The sequence below is a fragment of the Esox lucius genome, chromosome 24 (genome assembly GCF_011004845.1).
Source record: "Esox lucius isolate fEsoLuc1 chromosome 24, fEsoLuc1.pri, whole genome shotgun sequence".
Taxonomy (NCBI): Eukaryota; Metazoa; Chordata; class Actinopteri; order Esociformes; family Esocidae; genus Esox; species Esox lucius.
The window spans coordinates 13,899,238-13,927,171 of NC_047592.1; the positions used below are offsets into that span (position 1 = coordinate 13,899,238).

Sequence of the window (27,934 nt, forward strand, 5' to 3'; positions counted from 1 at the left end):
TGAAATGATCACACATCATGGTTTATTTTATAAAAAACAGTGCTTTTTATTTCTGTAATACTGTGGAAAAATAATTACATACCATTTTTAAAAAATATTGGAGATAATGAAATAAAAAAATGAAAATGTGATAACTTTTTGTTGTACATCTTTTGAACAGTTTTTCTCTGCTAGTAGAACAGTACAATAAGATAAACATTGTATTTCTAAATTTAAAGACACAGTAATACAGGATACAGTCCTACCAGAGGTATAAAAGTATTGTAACAGGATTGTGAAGAGAAACGATATGGACATATTACTGAAACACACCCGCACACATAAACACATACAGACATGCGCACACACACCCACACACACACACACACACACAGACATGCATACAGCAGTCACGCTCACACACGGGAGAGGACCACTGTACGTGTATGCATTATATACACACACACATTCACACACACACACACACACACACACACACACACACACACACACACACACACACACAGACACACACATCTATACAAACACGCTGTACAAATAGATGTGCACACACACTCCCTCACTCTTTCTCCCACATACATTCACACAATCAAACTCCACTATAGACAAACCTTTATTGAACCCCACCATACAGGTGTGAGGATTGAATGATGAGAGCGTAATGACATGTTCCCTAAGGCCACACTGTTCTAAACCCCCATACACATCACCTCAGCATGATCCCAAGTCTATTTCCTTGTTTTTTTTCTTCATTTTTTTCGTGTGACCATGAATGTAGGAGTGGGCAGGACGGCACAAACAGACCTGGGACTGGGCTACCATGTCACATACTGTGTCTCTGGGCCGGCAAGGGCCGCCAGACTCCAAGCTGTATTCTCTATGATTAGCCTTATGCAATATGTTGGGAAACATAGCGAATTCAACTTGAATCCCAGGCTACCTGGCTAATCCTTCCATATGTCCATTTGTTAGCAACACAACACATGGCATAGATGGGCCTCCTACATGGTATCCAATGTTAAGAGATGATTGTAACCCCAGATTGACATGAAATAAAGAGCAAGCATGGACACTTGATAAATGGTTCCTGTATATACCGCCCCCTCTACCCATTCGTGAATTCTGTCAGTCATCATAGCTGACAAAAACAGGTCCACAAATACTTCTTCATGTTTATCTTTGTCGAGGTGAATATCACTCAAACAGAGACTAAACAATCTCAAGTTTGAACATTTTGGTCCACTGACACTTCCTTCACAGAAATATGACAAAATAATTCTGTAAAATGTTAAAAAATAGAATACAAAGCTCTAGGTTGTTGGTGTGCAAATAAAAACAGACATATATAATACATATATACGTAGATGAGGGATGTCTAAGCAATGAATACTGTTTGTAATGCAGTGCAAAATGTACAATGACCCCACTAACCAGCACCAATGGCGCCAATGAAGTGAAGCATTCTGGGATATATATTGTATGTGCTCTAAGATCACTGTATAAAACAACAACCAGCAAAAACAAAACGGTGGCCAGTCATGACCCTCCACTGGTTGAGGTTTCTCCTGCCCAACGACAGAGTACCATATTTAACGGTCAACTTCTCCATGATATGCCTTTAATATTTGGCAATCGAATATGGAATACATTTCCAAGAACGCCCCCTCTCTTGTCATTCATTACAATCTAAATTCATAGCACTTATGCTCGTTATTTTAATGATTAAGATCTAAAGATCTAGTCCTGTCTTCTCTGGTCTTGATTGTGACTTTCGCTTTCTGCTCTTTCAGAGCCAAGAATTTAACACCGGGAGTTTAGGGATTAAAGATTGACACTTTCTTTCCGCAGATCTGGACTCTCCTTCTGATACTCTCCCCATCTCGTGGGCAAATTCCAACGTGCATGTGTGTGTACGCGTGTGTCTACTGGTGTTGGCCTTGGTGCGCTCACCCGTGTGTATGAGAGTGAGAACGTGAATGCGCGTGTCCTCTGTGTGCGTCTAAGTGACAGTGTGTATGAGACCGCACCCTCCCCATCTCCGTGAGCATGTGGCGCGTGTCACTCGGGGGAGGGGGGGGGGACCATCCCTACGTCTCACACGTGGGTCTGCATCCTCTGTGTGTGTCCTCTGTGGCCGTAGTCAGAATGCTGCGAGGTGTAGGAGAAGCGCGTGGAGCTTCCGTACTTCCCCAGTCCAGTCTCTGACCCCGACGGTGCCGCCCCCGGCCCCACGCCCGGCCCCGCCCCCGGCCCCGCCCCCGGCCCCACCCCGTACATCTCATAGGACGGCCCGGCCTCCAGCGGAGCCAGACTGGGCGGCGCGAAGCCCATGCGGTACGGGGTGTATTGGTGAGAGGGATAGCCGTAGTTGTCGTAGGCCAGCTGAGGGGACTCCAACAGGCTGCAGTCCCCAGGGAAGTCGCTGGGTGGCGAGGCCGGGTTGGGAGGGGGCTGCTGGCTCTGCCCAGCCCGGGTGAAGGTGTTGAACTGGGCGTAGCTGTTGTGGGAGAGTCTGGAGGGGGGTCGGGGGTCGTAGCAGCTGGGGCGACCAGGCGTAGAGAGGGGCCCTGGGCCGGGGGGGCCTCCCCCGCTGGCTGTGGCCCCTGATCCTCCAGCACTGCTGCTGATGGAGGCAGCGCCCCCTGGTGTATTGGAGGTCCGGTAGTCAGTGTAGTGCATGGAGCGCGAGGCAGGGCGGCCATCGTCGTGGGTGGAGGCTCGCACATTGTAGTAGCCGTTGGTGGGATCCTGGAGAGACCAGAAAACGCTGTAACCCCATGTGCATTTGCCTTTGTGCGTGATCCCGGTCTATGTGTACACGTGGGGACCACGAAAAACGGTTTGGCCGATTAGGTTTAGGATCAGGTGTAAGTGCTAGGTTAAATGTTATGCGTAAAGGTTACGTTGGTGAGGTCACCGTAAGGGTTGGGTTTTATGGTCAGGGGGTGGATTTTTGGGTTACGTTTCGGATCCCCACAGAGACAGAAAAACAAAGCGGTGTGTGTACGTGTGATCTCACCTTAAGGTCGTACTCCTGACGCGTGTCTAGGGTGTCGCTTCGTAAGTCCTGTTTCAGTTCTATATCGTCTTTAAAAGGCTGAGAAGAGGGAGAGAAGGACACAGAAGAGGGCAGAAACTAAACCATCAAATAACGAAAAAACAACAAAGGGGGGTGGGGGTGGGGGGAGGGGGCAACATAAGAGGAGAGGCGAAGAAGAAAAAGGAGAGAGAAGGAAGAGAAAGTGACAGATGGAAATTTAAGTTGAACAGGGTCATCATAGGTGACAAAAATATTATTGTGTTTGACAGAGATGGCAAAAGTACTCACTTCTCGTACTTAAGTAGAAGTACAGATACTTGTGCTAACAAATACTCTGGTAAAAGTAGAAGTACTGATTTAACTTATTTACTCAAGTAAAAGTAAAAAAGTACAGGCTTGGAAATGACAACCATTTTTTATGCAAAGCTACCTGGACCACAAATGTTACTACAGTGCAAGCTGAGAAACTTCAGTGGACATGGAGAATAGGCTCTTTATATGCCATTGTCTACATTTTAAATGAATGTCTGTCAATAGGCCCAAAACATCACATATATGATTATTGTGACAGAGACTGGGACTCCAGGTTAATAAGATTCTGACTGAGTAGCAAGATATTAATTTAATTGTGATTCTGTGATAAGTCACAGATCCTGTTCCTTTTTTAATCTTCCCCTTAACATTTAAAAGAATCTACATGTAAGTTCTGCATACTTTTAGAGTACAACTAACGGATGGCAGCAGTGTATTAGAAATAAACTGACAGCTAGTAAATCTTTGAACATGGAGTGCTAATAATAATAAATGTAATATGTCAGGCTCACAATTTGTACAATTGAAGTGCTATACAAGTTGGAGAAATTACAAATTCAATGTGCATTCTATATATTTTTGATCACCTGTATACCTCAAAGTCTGTGTGTGCTTGATGTTGGGTGAAACCCTAAGACCCTTCAAAACCTGTGGAATAACTTCCAAGGCATAATTAACATAACAACCAGAACCTTTTTTAGCATCAATGTACTATGTGTGTGTGTATATGTGTATGTATGTGCACATGAGTATCAGTGTGAATGTGTTCGCATGATACAGAGAGAGAATCCAATACTACCAGAAACCTTTGTTTAGCTTCAAAAGAAGCTGATTTTCAAAGTTCTTGGAATCAACACGTGCCCTTTTTGGTGTAAAAATCAGCCCTGCAGTGCTGAACAGTCTCTCGCAGGCAGCGGAGGCAGGTAGTGCCGTGTATATTCCCATCCAATTACATTTAATTCGGTATTGATGACGTGAAAAATAATAACGGTAACTCCAGTGAAATTATTTGAAACTAAAGTAGCGAGCCACTTTTGTAAAATGTAATGAGTAGAAAGTACCGATATTTGTGTTAGAAATGTAAGGAGTAAAAGTGAAAAGTCGGCACAAAAATAAATAGTAAAGAAAAGTAAAAATACCTGAAAATTCTACTTAAGTACAGTAACGAAGTATTTGTACTTCGTTACTTCCCATCTCTGGTGTTTGAACAGACAGACTCGAAATGACTGAAAATGAAACTTTCTTTCTGCATTTCTTTTAGGGGGCTGGTTATAAATTGATGCTGTAGCTTCAGAGTTGAGATCTCGTTGGAATGACAAAATTAACTTCATTGATTGCCTGGGGGGAAACTTAACGTAACCCCAAAGGCAGTTAAAGTTCAAGGCAACCCGTTGTAGCGTTGTCATGGCAACTCACCGAGTACATGGCTTTGACCATGCGTGATGCCGTGGAAACGCTGCCGGCGTCTTCCTCCAGGCTGTGCGTCTCCTTGTTTATCGTCTCTACCTTGATGTCTGGCTTCCCCAGTGTGACCCCGCGACGACCTGGAAGCACAGAAGGGCACGCAGTTGAAGACGCCTGGATGTGTTGGGGTACGGCTACGTTTGTAAAGTGCGTCTGCATTCCGAGCACTGTATGCTGGTGAATATTTACATTATAAGGTCCTTAATGCAAAACAGCACAGATTAATAAAGACTTTTTTACAAAGCATATGTATTTTATTAAAATAAAAAATGTATACATTCCATGTACACATACATATGGCTTTCTAAGGCCGTGTTTCCCAATCCACCCCTTTGGGTCCCAGGGACCAGGATTGGGAAACACTGTTCTAGGGAAGTTCAGGTATCACAGAATGGGTTTGCGGAAGGTATTTCTGTATGTGTCATAGTGTATCTGCCTGGTTCATGTCTTAGACACGGCCCATTTGGTTCAGTAAATGGAGGTGTCACTCACTGCCTTTGCGCTGTCGGTAGAAGATGAGCACCAGGACCAGTAAACACAGGAACAGCAGGACAGTGCAGCCCACTGTCCCACCTGCTATTAAACCCACTGGAACATTGTCTTGGAGACACAAGGTTGGAGGGAGGGAGGTGGAGGTAGGGCGGGTAAGGGGGGAGGGAGGGAGGGGGAGGGAGGGCAGGTAAGGGGGGAGGGAGGGAGGAAGGGCAGGTAAGGGGGGAGGGAGAGTGGGATGGAAGAGGGGAGAAATAGTACAGAATTATGTACTGTATGTGATAATTGCACAAGTGATCATTTAGCTGTTTATAAAACTTGCAGCTCCAGGCAGCTCCAACATTAACACGAAGCAGGTGTGGTAACAGTTGTCTTTAAGCGGGATGTCTGGCCAGTTAGAAACAGAAATATTAATGCGATTATAAATATGCTGGCAAACATTTTTATTGACTTTTTATTTTACCATTGACCAGGTCAGCTGATTGAGAAACAATTGTCATTGTTTCCCCTTCAACAGCAAGTCCATTCGCAGTCGTACCAGTCTCTTCCAGAGTGATGATCATGGTCCCGGGCCCGAAGGCGTTCCAGGCGGTACAGTTGTAGGTGGACAGGAAGTCCGACTCTATGACGCTGTTGATGGTGAGCGTGGAGAGCACGGCCCCTCCTTCAGACAGCGGTTTACTCTGCTCCACTGTGTATCTCTCCAGCAGAGTCCCCTTCTCCTTCTCCCACACGTTCTCCTTCCAAGCCCACACCTGCGAAACACACGCAGGAAGACAGACATGTCAACACGCATGCGCACGCACGCACACACACACACATGCTGGAAGACAGGCACGTGTCAACACAGACTGACCCCCCAGACACACGCATTCGCCACGGAAAAAAAGGACTAATTGTACTCTGCAATAATCGGGACACTTGGTAAAGACCAGCAAAAAAGGTCAAAATATCGATGTTGTTTATTAGCTTGAGCGTACATTCAAGCAATTCTATCAATTATTTAATTGATGTAAACATTTTCAAACGAAGAAACAATTTTTAGCATCTTGGTGAGAAAATATGCTTTTCTTCGGGCAAGATATTTGCATAGCTTGTTGGCATGGCAGTTTGGGACACATGGTGACCCCAAGATTCAACGAACCTCTACAATATTGAGATCTTTGGAGATTTCTTTCCCTCTCAAACCCTCCTCCTCACTATGTGCGGCGACAAAGTACACTTGCATCCATTTCCAGGCAGATTCATCACAACTCCAGTTGATTTAAGCAGCTTAATTATTGCCCTGCTAGAGGAGATTTTCAGGGGTGCAGCTATTTCCTTTTTTACAACCATGACCCAGCATCCTTTGTTATGAACTTGTAATACATACGTATCAATGGAACGACAGTATTTCCATGGGATTTGGTACATCATGATTCCTAGGAGTTAATTTTGGCACACATTTTGTGGAAGAATATTTCTCGATTACATTTTATTTTCCTTTGAACAATTTCACCTGAATATTTGGTTTGGTCCATCATATTTTTAGTGCAAGATCACCAACAATTTCGACATTATTAAATTAATATTTACCATGGTGCCTGTTAATACTGGACGGCACAGTATAGCAGGAATACACACACACACAAACATATATACACACTAAAGTAAACAGACAAGCGTGAACATCAATCACCCGTTTCCATGAAAATGCAACACCCACAATGAGATCCACACAATCAGTATCAACAGCAACAGTTTCTATTGTTGAATTTCCATGTCGGGGTTTTTTTGAGCCGCCGAGAATATTACACACTTCCTCAACTTCCCGACCCGCTAAAAGCCGCTCTATTATTCACACTGAAGGATGAAAGGGGGATTTAAAAATGCATAAGGCCACATGTTCCCGTAATCTACCATTTATTCTGAAAAACGAGAAACTCCAGCGGAGGCATTTACCGGGACAACTGTTCCTGGCGTGCACATCCTTCATATTTTATAGCTCTTCCTCTGTCCCCACGTTAAGAGACACGGCCTCCTGCGTCACAGCGAATTAAACTCACATTGAGGCGAGCGGGGGAAGAGGCCTGCCACACTCCGCCTGCACCCTAATCCCCTATATAGGGCACTTCTTCCCCCCACAAAGGCCCATGGGGTGACTGTCAAAAGGAGTGCCTTTCACAGTGGATAAGGGAGCCGTTTAGGACACAGCCACTGTCTAAGTGCGTCTGGGCGAAAGAGAAGGGTGGAGAGGAGATAGCTGCTGGTGTCGGACACTGTGACAGCACTAGAGATGTCCCCGGCCCCAAACTCCGGGCTTGTTCGGTTTCTGGGTCTCAGGACGATTCAAACAGATTTCAATGGCCGCCATAAGACAGACCGGTTTGTGAGGCACTGTGAGAGTCTGAGCTATAGACCTCCCGGCGAGGATGCAGGTTTTGGATACACTTAAAAATAAATCCTCTTTACACTTACAATCTTGTCTGGGGGAGGTGTGCTAGCTATGTAGCACTTCACCTCTCCCCTCTCCCCCCTTACTGCATACTGGACAGGCTCGCTGGAGATGATGGGGGGGCCTGGAGAGAGAGAGAGAGAGGGGGGGGGGGGGGGAGAAAGCATTGTAGGTGGTGTATTCCATATACTAAGTACATTATAGTTCAACCTGTTCAGGATCCATGTAGAACCTACTGGAAACCTATAAGTATTTTCTATTTGTTGACAGTTAGTTGGTGTTACTTGCCATTGACAGTGAGAGTGACCTCTGTCTCTCCCACTCCGATCCGGGGCACGATAGCCTTACACACGTACTGGCCAGCGTCTGCCTGGCTGACTGATTTCAGGAACAGCTGATTGTTATTACTGAGCACCTAGATGGGGTGAGGAAAGAGGAGGAGTCAGGAACGAGCAGAGAGAGAGACGGACAGAAGAGCGAGGGGAGTGAGATCTTTTAACCCGAGAAATGCGAGCCATGAAAACAGGGGGAGGTGAGTGAGAAAGACAAGGAACCGGAAAGGAAAAGGGGATTACGAAGAGAGAAAGGCGGAAGAACGCAGAGGGGAAAGTGCGATGGAGGGATAGGAAAGATGAGAGCGAGGGAAGGAGAAGAGCGGAGGAGCGAGGAAGAGTAAGAGTAAGACACAGGAAGAGTGAGATACTAAAGGAGAGAAGGAGAGTGTGGGGGGTTAGGTAGGTTTGAGTGAGAGGAGCAGTAAGACAGTGAAGGAGTGCATCAGTGAGAGTGCTGGTTCTACCATATTGGAGCCCTTCTTGGTCCAGGTGAGGGTGAGAGGAGGATTTCCGGCCCATTTGCAGTTCAGAGTGACATCAGAGTCTATGTCCACGGTAACTGGCCGGGGCTCCACCACCAGGATAGGACCAACTGACGACAGACAGAGACATCCACATTTACCAAGCGAGACAGAGAAAAAGAAAAAAAAGAGAGTGATCCCCGTTTACTTAATCGACTGAGCTGAAGTAACCCCTCTAAACAGAACACAGGAACAACTAGGTAAAGAGGCCAGAAACACAGAGAGAAAACAGACAGACGAGGAAGAGGGAGAACGGCAGGCCAGTAGAGCTGCAGGAAGAGACGGAGCCAGTAGAGGTGGGGCAGGGGGGTCATCCGGACATGGCGGTTAGGGTGTGACTCACAGTGCACGTCCACCAGGATGCTGACGTTGGTTTTGCCCACGGCGTTGAACACCGAGCAGGACACCGGCTCCGTGAAGAACGAGTGGTCCGCCTTGGTGGTGAACACGCTCTCCCTGGCGCCCTGCAGGACCACGCCACCCTTGGCCCACCTGAGAGAACCAGACAGCGAGGTGAGGGGACGGCGCTTGGGCGGGCCGGTGACGCCCGTGGACGTCACCTTGTATCACCTCAGCGGCCGGAAAACGGCACGGACGCGGAAGGGCGAGCCAGGTCAGAGAGACGTACATGTATCCCATGATGGGAGGGTTGGCGGAGGCGGCGCAGGTGAAGGTGACTCTGTCCCCCTCAAGGACGGAGCGAGGCTCGATGGACAGGGTCACCGTGGGGGGGTCTGGAACAGAGAACGCGCAAGGTCAGCCCCGTACATCAGCCAATAAGGGAATTACAAGGGGTGGGGGGTCGGGGTCCTGTGCAGGGATCTAAGGACACGAGGCAAACCACGCGGTGGAATTCTTACTTGCATGTTCCTTTGTCAACTATGCCAGAAACATAGTAAACGTGCTATGAGTGGATCTTTTGGATATGGTCATCCTAGTAGCTAACAGAGTATGTTGAGGGTGAAATGAGGTATAGATTAAGGTGTATGTAGAGCATGACTGACAGTGCTTGTTAAGGAATGTTGAGGTGTGCGTCAAGTTGCATGTAGAGGGTGACTTACGGGGTATGTTGAGGTGTAATGTATGTTAAGGAGTATGATGAGGTGTATGTAGAGGTTTATGGTAAGGTAGATCTACAGGTGTAAGTAGAGGTGTATGGTAAAGTAGATGTAGAGGATTATGTAGAGGTGTATGTTGAGGTATATGTTGATGTGTATGTAGAGGTGTATGGTAAGGTAGATGTAGAAGTGTATGTAGAGGTGTATGGTAAGGTAGATGTAGAGGTGTATGTTGAGGTATATGTTGAGGTGTATGTTGAAGTATATGTAGAGGTGTATGGTAAGGTAGATGTAGAGGTGTATGTTGAGGTATATGTTGAGGTGTATGTTGAGGTATATGTTGAGGTGTATGCTGAGGTGTATGCTGAGGTGTATGTTGAGGTGTATGTTGAGGTGTATGTTGAGGTGTATTTAGAGGGTGACTTACGATGTACATTGAGGGTGACTGTGGTGCGTTTCCCTGAAGGGATGGCAGGGTTGCTGGCCACACAGCTGTAGTTCCTCCCTGTGTCTGTATCCACTGGGTGGATAGGCAGTAAGCTGTAGGTGGTCGCCCTCTTCCTGTCTGGGAGGGACTCCTGAGAGACAGGACAGGGATTAGTGCTCAAGACAAGGTCAACAGTGGAATCCAAAAAAAAAGGTTAATAAAATGATGATAGTGTAAGTGAAACATGATTGAGTTAGTGTGTATGTTTTAACACTATATGTATGCATGTGTGTTTTAACACTGTGTATGTATGTGTGTGTTTTAACACTGTGTATGTATGTGTGCGTTTTAACACTTTGTATGTATGTGTGTGTTTTAACACTGTGTATGTATGTGTGTGTTTTAACACTGTGTGTATGCATGTGTGTTTTAACACTGTGTGTATGCATGTGTGTGTATGTGTGTGTTTTAACACTATGTGTATGCATGCGTGTGTATGTGTGTGTTTTAACACTATGTGTACATATGTGTTTGTTTTAACACTGTGTGTATGTGTGTGTTTTAACACTATGTGTACATATGTGTTTGTTTTAACACTGTGTGTGTGTATGTGTTTTAACACTTGTGTATGTATATATGTGTTTTAACACTATGTCTATGCAAGTGTGTGTTTTAACACTATGTGTATGCATGTGTGTGTTTTAACACTATGTGTATGCATGTGTGTGTTTTAATACTATGTGTATATATATGTTTGTTTTAACACTGTGTGTATATATGTGTTTGTTTTAACACTGTGTGTGTGTATGTGTGTGTTTTAACACTATGTGTATGCATGTGTGTGTTTTAACACTATGTCTATGCATGTGTGTGTACATGCATGTTTCACAGCCTCACGGTAGTGCTGACTGCTCCGTCTACAGGCAGCCCGTCTTTCAGCCATGCTATAATGGCCGGCGGCTTGGCCCCGCGGGAAACACAGCTCAGGTTGTAGTGGTCCCCTGCATTCAGCAGCACCTCAGGAGCCCCGTCAATCACTGGCTCATCTGGAGGGACTGGGGGAAGGAACACAAAACACACGTTAATTCCCTGCACATAGTGACTGCATCTTACTGAGGACAGTGATAGTGGATGTATCTTACTGAGGACTGATAGTGGATGTATCTTCCTGAAGACTGATAGTGGATGTGTCTTACTGAGGACTGATAGTGGATTTGTCTTACTGAGGACTGATAGTGGATGTGTCTTACTGAGGACTGATAGTGGATGTGTCTTACTGAGGACTGATAGTGGATGTATCTTCCTGAGGACTGATAGTGGATGTATCTTACCGAGGACTGATAGTGGATGTATCTTACTGAGGACTGATAGTGGATGTACCTTACTGAGGACTGATAGTGGATGTATCTTACTGAGGACTGATAGTGGATGTACCTTACTGAGGACTGATAGTGGATGTGTCTTACTGAGGACTGATAGTGGATGTGTCTTACTGAGGACTGATAGTGGATGTGTCTTACTGAGGACTGATAGTGGATGTGTCTTACTGAGGACTGATAGTGGATGTATCTTCCTGAGGACTGATAGTGGATGTAACTTACTGAGGACTGATAGTGGATGTATCTTACTGAGGACTGATAGTGGATGTATTTTCCTGTGGACTGATAGTGGATGTATCTTACTGAGGACTGTGAGTTTGGCTCTTCTAGAGCGTAGAGCAGCATCAGGAGCTTGACACTCGTAGAGGGAGTCATCAGACAGCTCCGCTGAGAGGATCTCCAGGTTATATTGGCCCAGCTCCTGCACCCGCAAAACACGATACCTAGGCCAGGCTGGAAGACACATGCAGTCAGATGTATACACACAAGCACATAAACACACTTGTAGAGTTTAATTCAACTGTCGTTTTTGCAAATGATACAATGACTATGGAGTTGAAGAGCAGAGTGTCAGGTGTGCGTTTAGAGTATGTTAATCCACATTGGATGAAACCATTTAGAAATCACAGTATGTTTCCTACACAGTACTTGATAGAATGTTAGGCTAACAGAGGAATTATGCCAGATTATAATGATGTATAATGATTAAAATTATGGACAATAAAGTAGTTATGTTTAGTACTTGGTCACATATCCTTTGCGTGCCATGGCTGTCTGAACTCTACGACCCTAAAGTCTGTGAAAATTGCCCTGCTGCGTGAAGAAGGGCTGTCAAATGAGTTTAGAGGCATTTGTTTGCATCTTAGCAGACACTTCAGAAGTTATCCTACTTCTGTCGTCAGCAGTTTCATCATTAATGAAGACAAGTAAGCCAGTTCCTGTGGCAGCCATGAATGCTCAAACTATAAAACTTCCTCAACCATGTTTTACAGATTTGATTGAATACTTTGGATCATGAGTAGTTTTCTTTCCTCCATACTATCCTCTTTCACTCTGGTACAGACTTATCTTCAGGCCATCTGTCCATAGGACTACAGGCTCTAAGGTACCAAGAAACAGAATGACCTGGTTATAGTTTTTGCTTAAAAGTACTACAGGCTCTAAGGTACTTTTAAGCAAAAACTATAACCAGGTCATTCTGTTTCTTGGTCTGTTACTAGGGTTTTGTCTTCACTGTAGAACGTATTCTTCCGTCATCCACCGAAGAGGTCATTCTTGATCTACCAGATTGTTTGCCATTGCTAAGCTCACTTGTGCTTTCTTTCCATAATGTACCAAACAAATGACTTTGGCATGCCAAATGTCTTCAATATGTCCCTAATTAATTTATTCTGATTTATCTGCCTTACAATTGCTAGCTTGACTCACATTGACACTTCTTTGGTCCTCATGTTGTCAGACACCAGCAACAGACTCCAAATGAAAATGCAAAGCTTAAAATCAAGACTAGACACTGACAGCTTGGCACGCACTAACGATGTAGGTTGTGAAGCAAATTATCAAAATACTTTAGGAACCCTAAAGAAGGCAAATATTAAAAAATGCACTGTAATTTCTAAATAGTTCATCCAATGACTGGAAACACCTCACATTAAAGCTGACAGTCTGCACTCACAAGTCAGCAGTTTTATCATTTTAAATCCGAAGTGCTTGGAACAAAGAGCCAAACAAAAAAGCGGGTTTATGTGGCTATTCCCCCGACAATTGCCCACAATGCACCAGGATCCTGACCACATTTCTGTGAGAAGGACAAGTTGAGGGAAGGGAGGCGAGTTGGTTCAACTTGTGGGAAGTAGTTTACTGACTTGTATCAGGTGTTTCCTTACATGACATCTAAAGTCCTTCAAATTCAAATCCACCAACTTAGAGAGCAAAGGGGACTCGCTCTCATTTGGACCCCCTCAGACAGACACACACGCACACACGCAAGCGCGCGCACGCACACAGCTCCAGTGCTGCCATGTATTCTCTCCAGTAGGTGGCAGACATGTTCCGTTTCAACAGCGAGAAGTAGACACTGCATACATTATGACAACAGCGTTTTAAAGGACTCCAAACGGACAAACGGCAGGTTTCATGTCCTCCCTCTTCCATAGGAATTCCATCTGAACCTCTCTGCCACGGTATCGACTGCTCGTCCTACTGTACAGCCAGATTCCTCAGGCTAGCTCACTTCTCTAACCTTGTTTGCCCTTGTACGTGGCATGGCACTGTGTGTGTGTGTGTTGTCTCTGTGTGTATTTGCATGTGAAATATCGAGAGACCGAAAGCGAATAAAGGGAAATGGAGGGTTAGAGAGAGCGAGCGAGAGAGAGGCAGGGAGACGGAGTGTGTGTGAGGGAGCCACTGCTCATTCACATGTTTCTATTTAAAAGCTTTGGCTTGAAGCACTCAACCATTATAGTAGCAATATGATTAAAACAGAGAGAAAGTCAGAGACGGAGGAAGAGGAATGACGAGGGGAAAGATGAGGAAGGCTAGGAAATAAAACAGCCCGGGAAAGAGGAAAAGAAAGGAACGAGCAAGGGGTTTGAGAGAGAACAGAGGCAACAAGGAGGGTGGGAGGGTTGGGAGACAGAGAGGAGTTGAGCATGAACAGAGGCAAACAGAGAGCGAGACGAGGGCGGAAGATGGAATGAAACAGGAACAAGGTAAAGGTACGGAGGCACGAGGGACAGACAGCGGGGGAAAGTACAGCAGGAACAATAGAATGCCAGAGAAAGATCTTGGCAAAACCGAAACATTGAACATTTTAGTTTTAGTTTTACCAAGGGGAGAGGGAGAAACGGGGTGGGCGATAAAAAGAGAGGGATCGGTATAGAGAGAAAGACATGGAGACATTTATAAATGGAGACAGAGGTGGATAGAAATACATAGAGATAGACAGTGACAGATGGACACAGAAACAGACACAGGCTACAGTGACAAGCTACAGAAACAGACACAGAGACAGGCTACAGAAACAGACACAGAGACAGGCTACAGAAACAGACACAGAGACAGGCTACAGAGACAGGCTACAGAGACAGACACAGAGACAGGCTACAGAGACAGGCTACAGAGACAGACACAGAGACAGGCTACAGAGACAGGCTACAGAGACAGACACCGAGACAGGCTACAGAGACAGGCTACAGAGACAGGCTACAGAGACAGACACAGAGACAGACACAGAGACAGGCTACAGAACGAGATGAAAAGAAGCACAGGGCAAATATCCTGAAAGGTTTTTCTGAGGGCAACTAGACACGACGATGTGTTGTTGGGTGGTGTTGGAGTTGAATTAGCCTCACCCCTGAGGTCCTCCCCTATGCCCAGGGCCAGTCCATCCTTGGTCCACTGCACAATGCCTGAGTAGTTAAAGACAACACAGGACAGAATCACCCTCTGGCCCCGTACCACCGACTGGTCCGCTGGTTCCTGGGAGAAACGCGCTGTCCACACTGGGGAAGGATGAGAGGAGAAGGGGGGGGGGGGGGGGGGTTACAAACACGTAGCATCCTTATTGTTAAATACACTGTTGTTGGTAGTGCTGTTATAGAAGGTACCATACGGCTACAGCATTTACACAGAGAAGGAACAAACCAACTGTGTACTCGTTGGAGTTGTTCTGGTAAAACAACCAAATGACCCACTGGTTTCACCCCGTCTCCTGGTCCCTCATGAGTTAACCCACTGGGTTTCACCCCGTCTCCTGGTCCCTCATGAGTTAACCCACTGGGTTTCACCCCGTCTCCTGGTCCCTCATGAGTTAACCCACTGGGTTTCACCCCGTCTCCTAGTCCCTCATGAGTTAACCCACTGGGTTTCACCCCGTCTCCTGGTCCCTCATGAGTTAACCCACTGGGTTTCACCCCGTCTCCTGGTCCCTCATGAGTTAACCCACTGGTTTCACCCCGTCTCCTGGTCCCTCATGAGTTAACCCACTGGGTTTCACCCCGTCTCCTAGTCCCACATGAGTTAACCCACTGGGTTTCACCCCGTCTCCTGGTCCCTCATGAGTTAACCCACTGGGTTTCAACCCGTCTCCTGGTCCCTCATGAGTTAACCCACTGGGTTTCACCCCGTCTCCTGGTCCCTCATGAGTTAACCCACTGGTTTCACCCCGTCTCCTGGTCCCTCATGAGTTAACCCACTGGGTTTCACCCCGTCTCCTGGTCCTTCCCGGCTTCCCCTTCTCAAACCTCTTTCTATCTTTGTCTCTTTTTCGCTTCTCTTTTATTCTCTCCCCATTCCTCCATGAAGTATGAGTCATCTTCCAGGCTTCCCCTCCCGGTTTCTTCTTCATTCTCTCTCTCTCTCTCTCTCTCTCTTTCTCTCCCTCTCTCTCTCTTTCTCTCCCTCTCTCTCTCTTTCTCTCCCTCTCTCCTCTCTCTCTCTCTCTCTCTCTCTGTAATGTCTAACTACAGTACATGTCATTGTCTGTACTCTACAGGGCTGTTCCAGTTCTCATTTGAGAGCCACCATAGTTCTATCTGCAGTATAAAAGCACACTGTATTCATCTGATCAAGTGTTTTGACTGCTTGTCCAATACGAAACAGGTTGTGTTTCATGGCACATAATAAAATGCAGTGAATAAACTGCTCATCAACATGAGGCCTGCTAAATAATTTGATTCATTTGGTCGTCTTGTTTTGTCTCTCTAAATGTAGAGTAAACACATTCAAAATGTATTTGCTTACTAGTGTGTCATAACCAAATCCTGTTTCTTTGACTGAATTAACAAAGAAGTAAAATAACAGTAATCTAAGATGGATTCCTGTTCTCCCTCTGTCTCCATGTTTATGTATTTTTATGTGTATACATGCACTACCGTTCAAACGTTTGGGGTCACAAACAGCAGAGCTTGTTTTCCATGAGATATACATGTAATGGGTTTGAATAGGAAATAAGGAAAAAGGAATAGGAAATATAGTAAGTGTCAAGATTAGTAACCATTTTTTATTGAAAAAATATGTTTTTCTTCAAATTTGGCGTTTGTCAAAGAATCCTCCATTTCCAGCAGTAACAACCTTGGAGACATTTGGCATTTTAGATGTCAATTTTTGGAGGTAATCTGAATTGATTTCACCCCATGCTTTCTGAAGCACCTCCCACAAGTTGGATTGGCTTAATGGACACTTCTTATGGTCAAGCTGCTCCCACAACAGCTCAATAGGGTTGAGATCTGATGAATGTGCTGGCCATTCCATTATAGACAGAATACTAGCTGACTGCTTCTTCCCTAAATAGGTCCTGCATAGTTTGGAGCTGTGCTTTGGGTCATTGCCCTGTTGTAGGAGGAAATTGACTCCGAATTAAGCACTGTCCACAGGGTATGGCATGGCACTGAAAAATTTAGTTAGCCCTTCCTTCTTCAAGATCCCTTTTAACCTGTACAAATCTCCCACTTCACCACCACCAAAGCACCCCCAGACAATCACATTGTCTCAAACCATGCTTGACAGATGGCGTCAAGCACTCCTCCAGCATAACACGTTTTTCCAATCTTCCTCTGTCCACTGTCAGTGTTCTTTTGCCCATCTTAATCTTTTCTTTTAATTGGCCAGTCTGAGACATGTATTTTTCTTTGCAACTCTGCCTAGAAGGCCACCATCCCGGAGTCGGCACTTCATCATTGACGTTGAGACTGGTGTTTTGTTGGTACCATTTAATGAAGCTGCCAGTTGGGGACCTGTGAGGCATCTGTTTCTCCAACTCGTATTTGTCCACTTGCTCAGTTGTGCACCAGGGCCTTCCACTCATTATCTTCTGGTTAGAGACAGTTCTTGCTGTTCTGTGAAGGGAGCAGTACACAGCATTGTACAAGATCTTCAGTTTATTGGCAATTTCTCACATGGAATAGCCTTAATTTCTTAGAGCAAGAATGGACGAACAAGTTTCAGAAGAAAGATCTTTGTTTCTGGCCATTTTGAGCCGGTAATCGAACCCACAATTGATGATGATCCAGATACTCAACTAGTCTAAAGGACAGTTTTATTGCTTCTTTAATCAGCACAATAGTTTTCAGTTGTGCCAACATAATTGCAAAAGGGTTATCTAATGATCAATTTGCTTTTTAAAATACAAAACTTGGATTAGCAAACATAACACATTGGAAAACATGACTAATTGTTGCTGATAATGGGCCTCTGTACGCCTATGTAGATATTCCATTAACAATCTGCCATTTCCAGCTACAACAACATTAAAAATGTCTACACTTTATGTCTGATCAATTTGATGTTATATTAATGGACAAAAAATCTGCTTTTCTTTTAAAAACAAGGACATTTCTAAGTGACCCCAAACTTTTGAACGGTAGTATATATATACTTAAATATTCATAAGTTTATTGAGGTTGAAGAAAATATTTCTTTATCAATTCACCGAAGTTTGCCAACCGTTACTCTAGATAAAATCATGATGTCAATATTCTGGTAATATTTTTTTGTAAGAATCAAAAATTACAGCTTAAGTTGAGCAAACTCTTGAAGCATACTAAATTATGATTATTTTACTACAATTCCTGCCATTAACATATTTTTGCTACACGGCCCTATTAAGTAATTTCCCCCCACTTCTTTCTTGATACACATGTTTTTTCTGTGTTTCCTCTTCTTCCTCCTCCTCCTCTGGTTGGAGGGCATGGAGAGCTACACTGTCACAACCCATTTATCACATTAAATATCAGCCCTATAGCACTTCCTCCCTCTTCTCTCCCTCCATCCCCTCTCTTTCTCACTTCTCCTCCAACCCTCTCTTTCTCTGAGCCCTCCAGCGTTCCTCTGTAGGTCCCCATCTCTCTCACTTTCTTAACAACTGGCATATGCCCGCTTATCCCCCCCTGACCCCAAACTCTTTACCTCCATTTCTCTCTCTCTCTCTTTCTTTCAAACGTGCAGGCATACTACCCCCCAACCCAATGTGATGGACTTTATGTGCTTGTAGGACATGGGCAAAATATGCCCGATATTATGAAAAACACAATCATGTGTAAAGACCATTGCAGCCAATAACAGCGATGCCTTCTGACAGGAACAGTAATTATTCCAAAGACAATATAGTAAAACAATGTATACATAATGTTCCATAAACTTCCCTATGTCCAGCGTGGGCTGACGACAAGCAAATCCCGGACAAACATAAAAAAAGAGCAATGGTCCCAGAGTTAAGCCCTGTGGCACACCACGTTAAAGGCAAATGCGGTTGGCAAAGTGACAATATTAATATGATCCGCCATTAGTCCAAACGTAAGCCCTGGGACGACTATGAACAATCTTCAATTAGGCTCCTAATGTTACCCAGTCAGATCAAATCAACATAGCTGGCTACATATGTTCTCTAATGTGATACCCTCTAGTGACCGCTGCAGTGCCATGTTCCAACAACAACCATCGACCAAACACAGCCCCAGGGAAGTCGGGGCATCACTCCCTCTACCTTAAACATCGCTGGACAAGGTATTCCCTTCACTGTCATCTGAGAAACCGCAAACATCCACATGGGAGTGGGAGGGGCCAACTTTAGAAATACATTAAGTTGAAAATGTTTTACAATTATAAATTACATTAGGAAAGGTTTGGATTAGGATAGGCCTACGCAGCATTAAGATAAGCATTCATGAGATAGGCCTACATAACATTAGTTTAGGCTTGGATTAGGATAGGCTTACATGACATTAGTATAAACTTGGTTATGATAGGCCTACATGACATTAGTATAAACTTGGTTATGATAGGCCTACATGACATTAGCATAAACTTGGATTACGATAGGCCTACATAACATTAGTAAAGGCTAGGATAAGGATAGGCCTACATGACATTAGGATAGGGCAGGATTAGGATAGGCCTACATGACATTAGGATAGGGCAGGATTAGGATAGGCCTACATGACATTAGGATAGGGCAGGATTAGGATAGGCCTACATGACATTAGGATAGGGCAGGATTAGGATAGGCCTACATGTAGTTAGGACAGGGCAGGATTACGATATGTCTACATTAGTGGAAAAACGGGAAATGCTGACCCATATCAATATGTTATTTCTGTAGGCCGCTGCTTTGTGGGATCTTCCATACTACTTAATCATATGACCCTTATGTGTGTTTGTCTAGGAGACAGCAAGGAATCTATAAAAACAAGACACTGAGGTGGATAGGAAGAAAGGAAAGACAAAAGAGAAAAAGAAAGAGGGAGAGGGAAAGAGAGACTGGGATGGAGGAAGAGAGGGAAAGAGAGAGTGGGAAAGAGACAGAGAGAGGGAGCTCTTGTATTCTTCCATTATGTGGGTTATGCTGCAGTGACAAATTTAGAGTGTCCTGATTTCCTTGAGTCGGTGATCCCCAGATACCATCAGGAGACTCAGAGGACCCTGACCGCACAAAGACATGGTCACAAAGAACCCTGACCACACAAAGACATGGTCACAGAGAATCCCCGACCGCAAACACCCAGAGACCTAATAAAACATGCACACACCCACCCCGAATCTTTTGCCACACAGACACACAGCGACACGGTGAACCATGTCCTAACACATGCGCAAACACACGGTCAAACTAAACCCTGACCGGTCACCACAGTGAAACGAGATACCCTGTCAGCACACACACGCACACGTGCGCGCACACACACCCAGGGAAACACAAACCAAACACTGACCACACTGTCTCTAGCATGTGGCTGGATAGAGACATCATGGTCACCAAAGCCTATCCACACAGACAGTCAAATACGACGACATGCCGAGCCCTGCTGTTAGCGCAGCCACATTGACACAGCAGAGCCTGACCACACAGTCAAATGGCACAGAGAGCTACAATTAACACCTCGTGTGTCTCACAATCCCGTAATCTTAACAACAACACAACATGCTACCGACTCGCCCCAGCACTGTGTGAAATGCGCTGCTTTGCCAGTACAGACGCGATCCCAGTCGCCCCGCTAATCGGAAAGGCCTCAGAACAGATATACCCGGACGACTCCCAACCAAAAAAAAAAAAACAATAGTGAATTTAAAGTTGTCCTGTCTACCAGGAAACCAGAGGCAACGGTGGGATGTCACATCGCCGGGGCTTTGTCTGGTGTGCTCGAATGAATTGAGTGCACGTTATTAATCCTTTTAAAGCAATAACGTTTGATGAAATTACATTTGTATGGATTTATCAATCTATCTAATTATGTGTCTACTATCTGTCTATCTCTCCTCGCCTTCCCCTCTCCCTCTCACTGGCAGTCCCTTGCCTTCTTTTCCCCCCTCTCCGCTCTAGCCAATCCTGCGCTGTCGTTGGATCACAGACTGGCGTCACCATAGCAACAGCTGACGTCTAAAATAACTGCCCAAAAAAAGTTTTTTGTGTATGTGTGTGTGTATTCATGAGGGTGTGTGTGTATGTGTGTTCATGAATGTGTATGTGTGTGTTCATGAGGGCGTGTGTTTGACGAATCCCTCCCTTGTGTCTGATACACCCATTTTCTGCAAAACATTAATCATGACCTCATCCTCCTTCCTCCTATCCAATTAATTGCCCAGCACGCTGTTGTCCTTTCTCCTCTATTTCTTCCTATCTCTCTTTTTCACACTATTTCCCACTTTTTTTTGTCACTGCCCGACACCACCTGGTTCTAACTGACAACAGCAACATGGCGACATGGTTAACTAGACTAGAAACATCCCATCACCTTGGAAATGGTGTACAGGTAGGAGGATGGCAGGGGGGTGGAGGGACAGGGAGGGTGGAGGAAGAGGAAGGTTAGAGGGACCGGGAGGGTGGAGGGACTGGGAGGTTAGAGGGACCGGGAGGGTGGAGGGAGAGGAAAGTTAGAGGGACCGGGAGGGTGGAGGGACAGGAAGGCTAGAGGGACCGGGAGGGTGGAGGGACCGGGAGGGTGGAGGGACAGGAAGATTAGAGGGACCGGGAGGGTGGAGGGACCGGGAGGGTGGAGGGACAGGAAGGTTAGAGGGACCAGGAGGGTGGAGGGAGAGGAAGGTTAGCGGGACCGGGAGGGTGGAGAGAGGAAGGTTAGAGGGACCGGGAGGGTGGAGGGAGAGGAAGGTTAGAGGGACCGGGAGGGTGGAGGGACAGGAAGGTTAGAGGGACCAGGAGGGTGGAGGGAGAGGAAGGTTAGCAGGACCGGGAGGGTGGAGAGAGGAAGGTTAGAGGGACCGGGAGGGTGGAGGGACAGGAAGGCTAGAGGGACCAGGTGGAGGGAGAGGAATGCTAGAGGGTGGAGGGAGAGGAATGCTAGAGGGTGGAGGGAGAAGGCGGTTGGAGGAAACGGGACAACGTTGTCAGTTAACACACAAAGGTAGCTGGCTGGAGGTGGAGAAGGAGCAGGTGGAAGAGGGGAGACTCCTGTCTTTGTCCAAAGCTTTGTTTCCATTTTCCCTTCCTCTGCCATCTCACCTCTCCATCCTCCCCTCGCCTAGACCTCTCCCTTTCTTGTCCCTTTGACCGTGTCCCCACGGTTCTGCGCCTTTCTCTCCTTTCACTGTCCAGTAGTGCATACTCAGACATAATCATGCCCTCTCTCCCTACTTTTACATGTTTCCTCTCCACCTCTCCAATCCTGTTCATTTTTCTTGTACCCCTTATTTCTCGCTCCCTCTTTCAATGCAGACCCTGGTAAAATGGTTGCTATAGAAACAGATTTATTTGAAAATGGAGGGAAGGCAATTATTTCTCCACTGCCTGTCTGTCTGTGTGTGTATCTCTCTGTCTGCCTGTGTGTGTGTGTGTGTGTGTGTGTGTGTGTGTGTCTGTCTGTGGCTCGTGTATATGAGTGTTTTTTTCTTTCTGTCCTCTAGTTCGGCGGCTGCTCTCACACACATATTTCACATCCCAAGTGCTTTGTTTGTACCGAACCACCGTTACAGACACTGTTACCATGGCTACAGCCATTGAGGACCACTGACACAATGATAGACACAGTGGCCATGGCAACCCTTCGGATCTGTGCAGGGTTATATGATAATTCAGGGTCAAGGCGTCTGACACGTTATGGGACAACATGAATATGCCTGGGCTTTTCAGAACCCATCTCTTCAAAAAAATCATCCACGCTGTCCTTTGTGAAATAAGCATGTGAATGAGTGACAAAAAACACTTGAGGGTAACCAAGGGTGACGTCCATGGAGCAACAACGACAGGCCGTTTCTAACCTTGATCAAGGGCTGCGCTTTATACAAACAACAAACCAGGGTTTTTAGTAAGATAGGTCCTCGGTCTACAGTATTATGTTTAGCAATCAGAATTAGCTAGCAAAATCAATATTGTTATGAATCAATAATTCACCACAGCGGTTTCCGGACAATGTTTAATTGTGGCCTACCCTGTGATCCATCAGACAAACCAACAATACATCCAGACAGATTTTAGGGTTTCGCAACGGCCAACCTGTACCAGAACCTAGTCAACAACAAGGGAGGCACTCACTTAACCATTCAAGTACCAGAGGTTTTATTTCCAGTGCTTTCCATCAATCCGATGTCTTCTTCAATCCATTCCGGTTCCACCAAATGTTACTAGCACGTCGGTTCTTACAATGTCAGCTGTTGCTAAACTGCCAAATAAAAGCTGGAGCCTTGCCCCTCCGTTGTGATGTCATGTCATATATATACACAAGACCCCGGGGCAATTAAACATCTGTAGGGTCAAGGTGAGGAGGTTTGAGGCTATAACGGAGGCCAAGAAAGACGGCAGAAGGATGGCGGAATGTGTGCCACTCTCATCGAACTGCTCTGCATCATGGCTAGCTAACTGAACGCATGCTAAATGGAACGTCCGCGTTGTAAGGTCAAAAGTTGGACAGTCATTCGAGGAACAGAAAAACAGCCTCATATGGAGCCATATCCTCACCCACAAAGAAGTTGTTGAACCGTTAACAAAGTGTATGTGTGTGTGTGTGTGTGTGTGTGTGAGTGAGCTCACGCGTAACACACTGTTTTCCCCTACTTTCATTAGCAGGCTAAATGGCTGTATGGTTCTAGCAGTGCTGGGTAATAACTGTAAGCCTATTAGATGGCAGGCTTTAATGTTGTTATCGTAGATTGAGAGAGACGGACGATGCGACACAAATCTCCCTCCCCTTCTCCAGGAGAAACTCAGACAGCGAGAAATGAAATGACATCATCACCCATAGGCCACATTCCTACAGGGGGGAGGGGGAGGAATAGAAGTATGGGGAGGTGGTGGGATAGAGGGACGGTGGGAGGGACAGTGGGCGAAGAAGGGGAAGAGGGAATGTCCAGAAATGTTTGAGGGAGAGAAACACAACCCAACGATGGCACTGAATCTCATCTCCCGTATATGTGTGTGTGTTTGTGTGTGTGTGTTTTGTGTGTCAGTGTATGTATGTGCGAGTCTCTGTGTGTCTGTCTTCCGTACAGGAACGCAGTACTCTGCCTTCATCATGTGCTCCCTCTTTTAACTCATGTGCTTCTTTATCTGACCCCTCCCCCTCTCTTCTCCTTTCCTCTCCTCTCCTCTCCACTGACTAAAGGAATGCAAGAACCACATCTGGAACTTATTAGAGAGAGAGAGAGGGAGAGAGAGAAAGAGAGAGAGAGAGAGAGAGAGTGAGAGAGACGGAGGCAGAGAGAGAAAGGACTGAGGGGAAGATGGAAAGAGAGGGAGAGGAAGAAAAAAATGTCAGAGGGAAAAGGGAAAAAAGTATAAGAGGCAGAGAGAGGGGGGAAACCGAGAGAGAGAGAGAAGGGAATCGAGCTTAGCTAGCAGAATGAAGGAGGAGATATGGAAGGACAGTGAGGGTATAGAAAGACACTGAAAGGAGAAAAAGAAGTCAACGTATAGGGTTGAATAAGAGAAGTTTCAACCGTGATTAAAGCCAATGAACTGTTGTGCATGGCATGGACAGAGGCGTCTCACAAGGACCCAGGGCTCAGAGAGCGAGAGGCATCAGATGTGGTTTAAAGAATTCGGATTTGAGAGTGGCCCTTTGAACCCCCCCCCCCCCCTATTCTATATACTCGGTGAATGTGCGGTTGTGTGGACATACATACGTGTGTGTGTGTGTGTGTGTGTGTGTGTGTGCGTGCGCGTGTGTGGCTAGCTGTCCCTACAGAGGAGCCAGTCAGGCTTGAGTAATCGTCCCTTTCTCCTGGCCCCCCAACCCCCCTTCTTCTTTTCCTTCCTTATCCCTGCGTCTCTCTCTCTCTCTCTCTCTCTCTCTCCGTCTCTCTCTCTCTCCCCAGCTTTTCTTTCTTTTCATCCCCCATCCCCCACTACTACCACCCTGAAAAACTAAAATCAGTCTCGATCTGGCCCCCTCAATTTCACCCACCTGCCCGAGACCACCCCTCCCAAACACAACTTTACGTCACCCCTCCCCCCGCCCAGAAATTGGTTCTCCGCAAAATGTAGCACACAGTTTGAAAACATGGCACGGATCCACTCTTTCACTGTCTCTCACTTTTTCTCCCTCTGCTTTGTGGATTCTTACAAAGACTTTAGAGAATGTTTTCAGAACTCTATTGGTGAGCCCAGTCAAACCCAAGATAACTGTAAAAGTGTCTGTAACCCTAACTACTTTATGACTGTTTACTATGGAATCCCTGGAACATTCGCTTTGATTTTTAGCTGCTACATAATGCTAGATAATGCAATACAATTTATTACACACAGTGGTTCTCCTAATGTTATAAATTAGGTTTAGTATAGTACATTTGCCTAATCTAATCTGTAGTATTCTTTAAGTTTAATTGTTTTTGTGACTCTGCATTGATAGCCCTACTATTACATACAAAATAGTTCACTAAATAAACCAAAGTTATTAATGCATTAAAGCACCAAGACAGTTCAACTCGCAGTGTAGAACTGCCATAACCAATGTGCCAGAAATGCTGGGCATTCCCGATTACGGTTTGGAAATGGTGGACAGTGGAAAACCTTACCACAACATTACATTGACATAATGACTTGATCCATGTACGATTTGAACTACAAAGTCCCGCGAGATGCATTTCCATTTTAACGTGGTTTTTTTTTGTCCATATATTTTAGCTGAGACATTGAGATAAACTAAATAGCACACGGAAACGTGTAGGGTTCTGTGGTCGGTAGTGTGTTCGTTTGTGTGTGTGTGTATGTGTGTGTCAGTAATGGTGGCATTTTACCGAAGGATAGTGGCTGACAAATGTTACGCCTGCACTGAGGCCCCTGGTCAGCAGTCCAAGCTGTCTAGGTAGGTACGGTAGCGACGGCCAGTTGCCTGTCGCGAGATTAGAAGGTCCAGGCTACTGACATCAAAAACTGCGTAGTAAATGTACATTTAAGACGTTTACATGACACTCATATCCAGAGCAACGTGCGTACATTTTTGGACAGGAATATACAGACTCTTTGCAGTTCAGTGACAAACCACACATATCTCTACATTGAATATCATACAAAAACTTCTACAAAATAGAGCAATATAGAAAACATTTAAAAAAGAAAAACAAATGTTGCCCCCTTTGGAGTGTTTTGGGAGCTGTGTATTAGCCAGACAGTTTGAAGTGTAGAGCTTAAATGAATAATGAAATGGGTACATTGTTCCACTGGCGTCAACACCACAGTGGGTGACACAGTTTGCACAAAAGCCATGTAACAAACACAACATTGGGATGTGCCGTGTTACACAGTGAGTGAGTGTGTGTGTGTGTCTGCATTTCAGCACTGATGGATTTATGAGAGAGATAACTGGACACATCACACGTGTGACAGTGAAACCACGAAGAGGAAAGAAGCCTGCCGAAAAACCTGCCGGAATATTCATGTTCATTTGGGTCTGATTTGGATGTTGTGTGCGTGTTCGCGTGTCGAATTATCATTCAACATGTACCAATTGCGCGTTTTCTTTTGTGTAAGGATTCTACAGATTACTGTGGTTACAATATAGGACATTTGCTAGTTGTGTTACAGGTTTAGACAGTGTAAACGTCGTTCAATGCTAACACTCGGTGTAGATGTATCCTAATATTTTGTATGGATGTTGAAATAAAGACAAAGGAGTAGCCCAAGCCTATAGGAATCTAAAAAGAGACATACATGGATGACATCATCCCCTATACCTTTCAAACACGCCCCCTACCTATGATAAAGTGGTTGGGTGGTCAGCACCTGCGCGCGCCAGCACATCGCGGTACACGCACTCTCAAACTGGCACACACATACAAAGTAGACAATGAAAAGGGAGGTTTGCCTTGTACCGTGCGCGAGCACGAAGAAGATGCTGTAATCTAACAGGTAGCCTGAGAAATCACGTTCCCTTAGTTGTCGTATAGCAACTACATTATAAGAATAGCTATTATTGTCTGTCATTACTCAGGTATTAAAGATGTAGATGATGGTTATTATGGATGAAGCTTTGTTAGTCATACATGAATTCTTGAATGTATGGCAAAAAACAGTAACCAGTTCAATATTTTAAGTCACGCGCACGAGCAGGACCTGGTAGCCTACATCCATGCCTTGCTCAGGAGCGGCAGCTGCGCGTGGCAACAAGGATTCAGTCTACAATGGTCTTGCTGTGTGTATGAGTGAGTGTGTGTGTATATATATGTGTGAAAGAGTGCGTGTGTTATTAGTTTACATTTATATCTCCGACAACAATCAAGGTGACAAGCAACGAATAAGTGACGCAAGCCTTTCTCACATTCCAGTGTCGAGCACCTTTGGTCAATCATTTTAGATGCGCACTGTCATTCAAATCACGTCCAATCTGCCTAACACCCTATACCGCTACCGAATGCACAGGACTAAGGTCATATGGCAGATACTAGATTATTGCATCAATCAAGGCCATGATCATATTAGACACAAACCCAACGCATACACACGTCTCTTTATCGAATCGCCTACAATTCACACTGCAGGCCACCTAATAGCAAACTCATCGTCATACATGCAGAAAAGGGGAGCATTTACCTCAATCACTCTCGCACAGCACGCACACATGCACACACGCACATACGCACACCCACACACGCACAAAACTGAAACGAATCTAAAGTAACTTTTCCCCATATCAAGGGCGAAAGCGTTCGGGAGCCTATTGTTCGATAACGTGAAACAGCGCGTCGTTCATGAGGTTACGGGGAAAACCCTCGTCTTACCACGGTGAAAACTCAACGCCAAACTCAGGAGCAGAAGCCTCCGCATGGTTCAGAAGACCAGTAAGTCCGTTAGCTCAATTCTCCGTGAGGGCAGCATCAAAAATCCTGGTTGGATTTTATTCAGCAGTGTAGGGTAATTGTAATCCTTCCAACAACTATGTGACGACTTTCCGTCGTTCTCCGTCTCCCCGTTCGGCTCCTTTTTTTCGCGGTTTAGATCATTTCTCTATTTTTCTTCTCCCGGTTTTGCTGTCCGTTCTTGCATGCTCGGCTCGGTGATGGTCCGTTTTCTCGTTAGCGGCGCATTCCTC

At 45.5% G+C, this 27,934-nt stretch overlaps 1 protein-coding gene across 2 annotated transcripts; it reads right to left on the reverse strand.

Annotated features, from left to right (window-relative positions):
- Positions 1 to 68: 68 nt before the first annotated feature.
- On the reverse strand, positions 69 to 27,934 carry kirrel1a (kirre like nephrin family adhesion molecule 1a). Of its 2 annotated transcripts, none has more exons than XM_020043585.3 (15): positions 27,624 to 27,934; positions 14,816 to 14,965; positions 11,766 to 11,915; positions 10,981 to 11,138; positions 10,084 to 10,234; positions 9,227 to 9,332; positions 8,942 to 9,090; positions 8,542 to 8,669; positions 8,031 to 8,157; positions 7,766 to 7,866; positions 5,847 to 6,063; positions 5,309 to 5,416; positions 4,769 to 4,896; positions 3,020 to 3,097; positions 69 to 2,748 (listed from the first exon to the last, which is right to left on the reverse strand). In XM_020043585.3, exons 1-15 carry the CDS (start codon positions 27,667 to 27,669, stop codon positions 2,095 to 2,097), a joined length of 2,451 nt encoding a protein of 816 aa, XP_019899144.3. In that variant the 5' UTR covers positions 27,670 to 27,934; the 3' UTR covers positions 69 to 2,094. The 2 variants fall into 2 exon arrangements, with proteins under 2 accessions (XP_019899144.3, XP_028973508.2); XM_029117675.2 differs by having other exon boundaries at positions 3,020 to 3,136.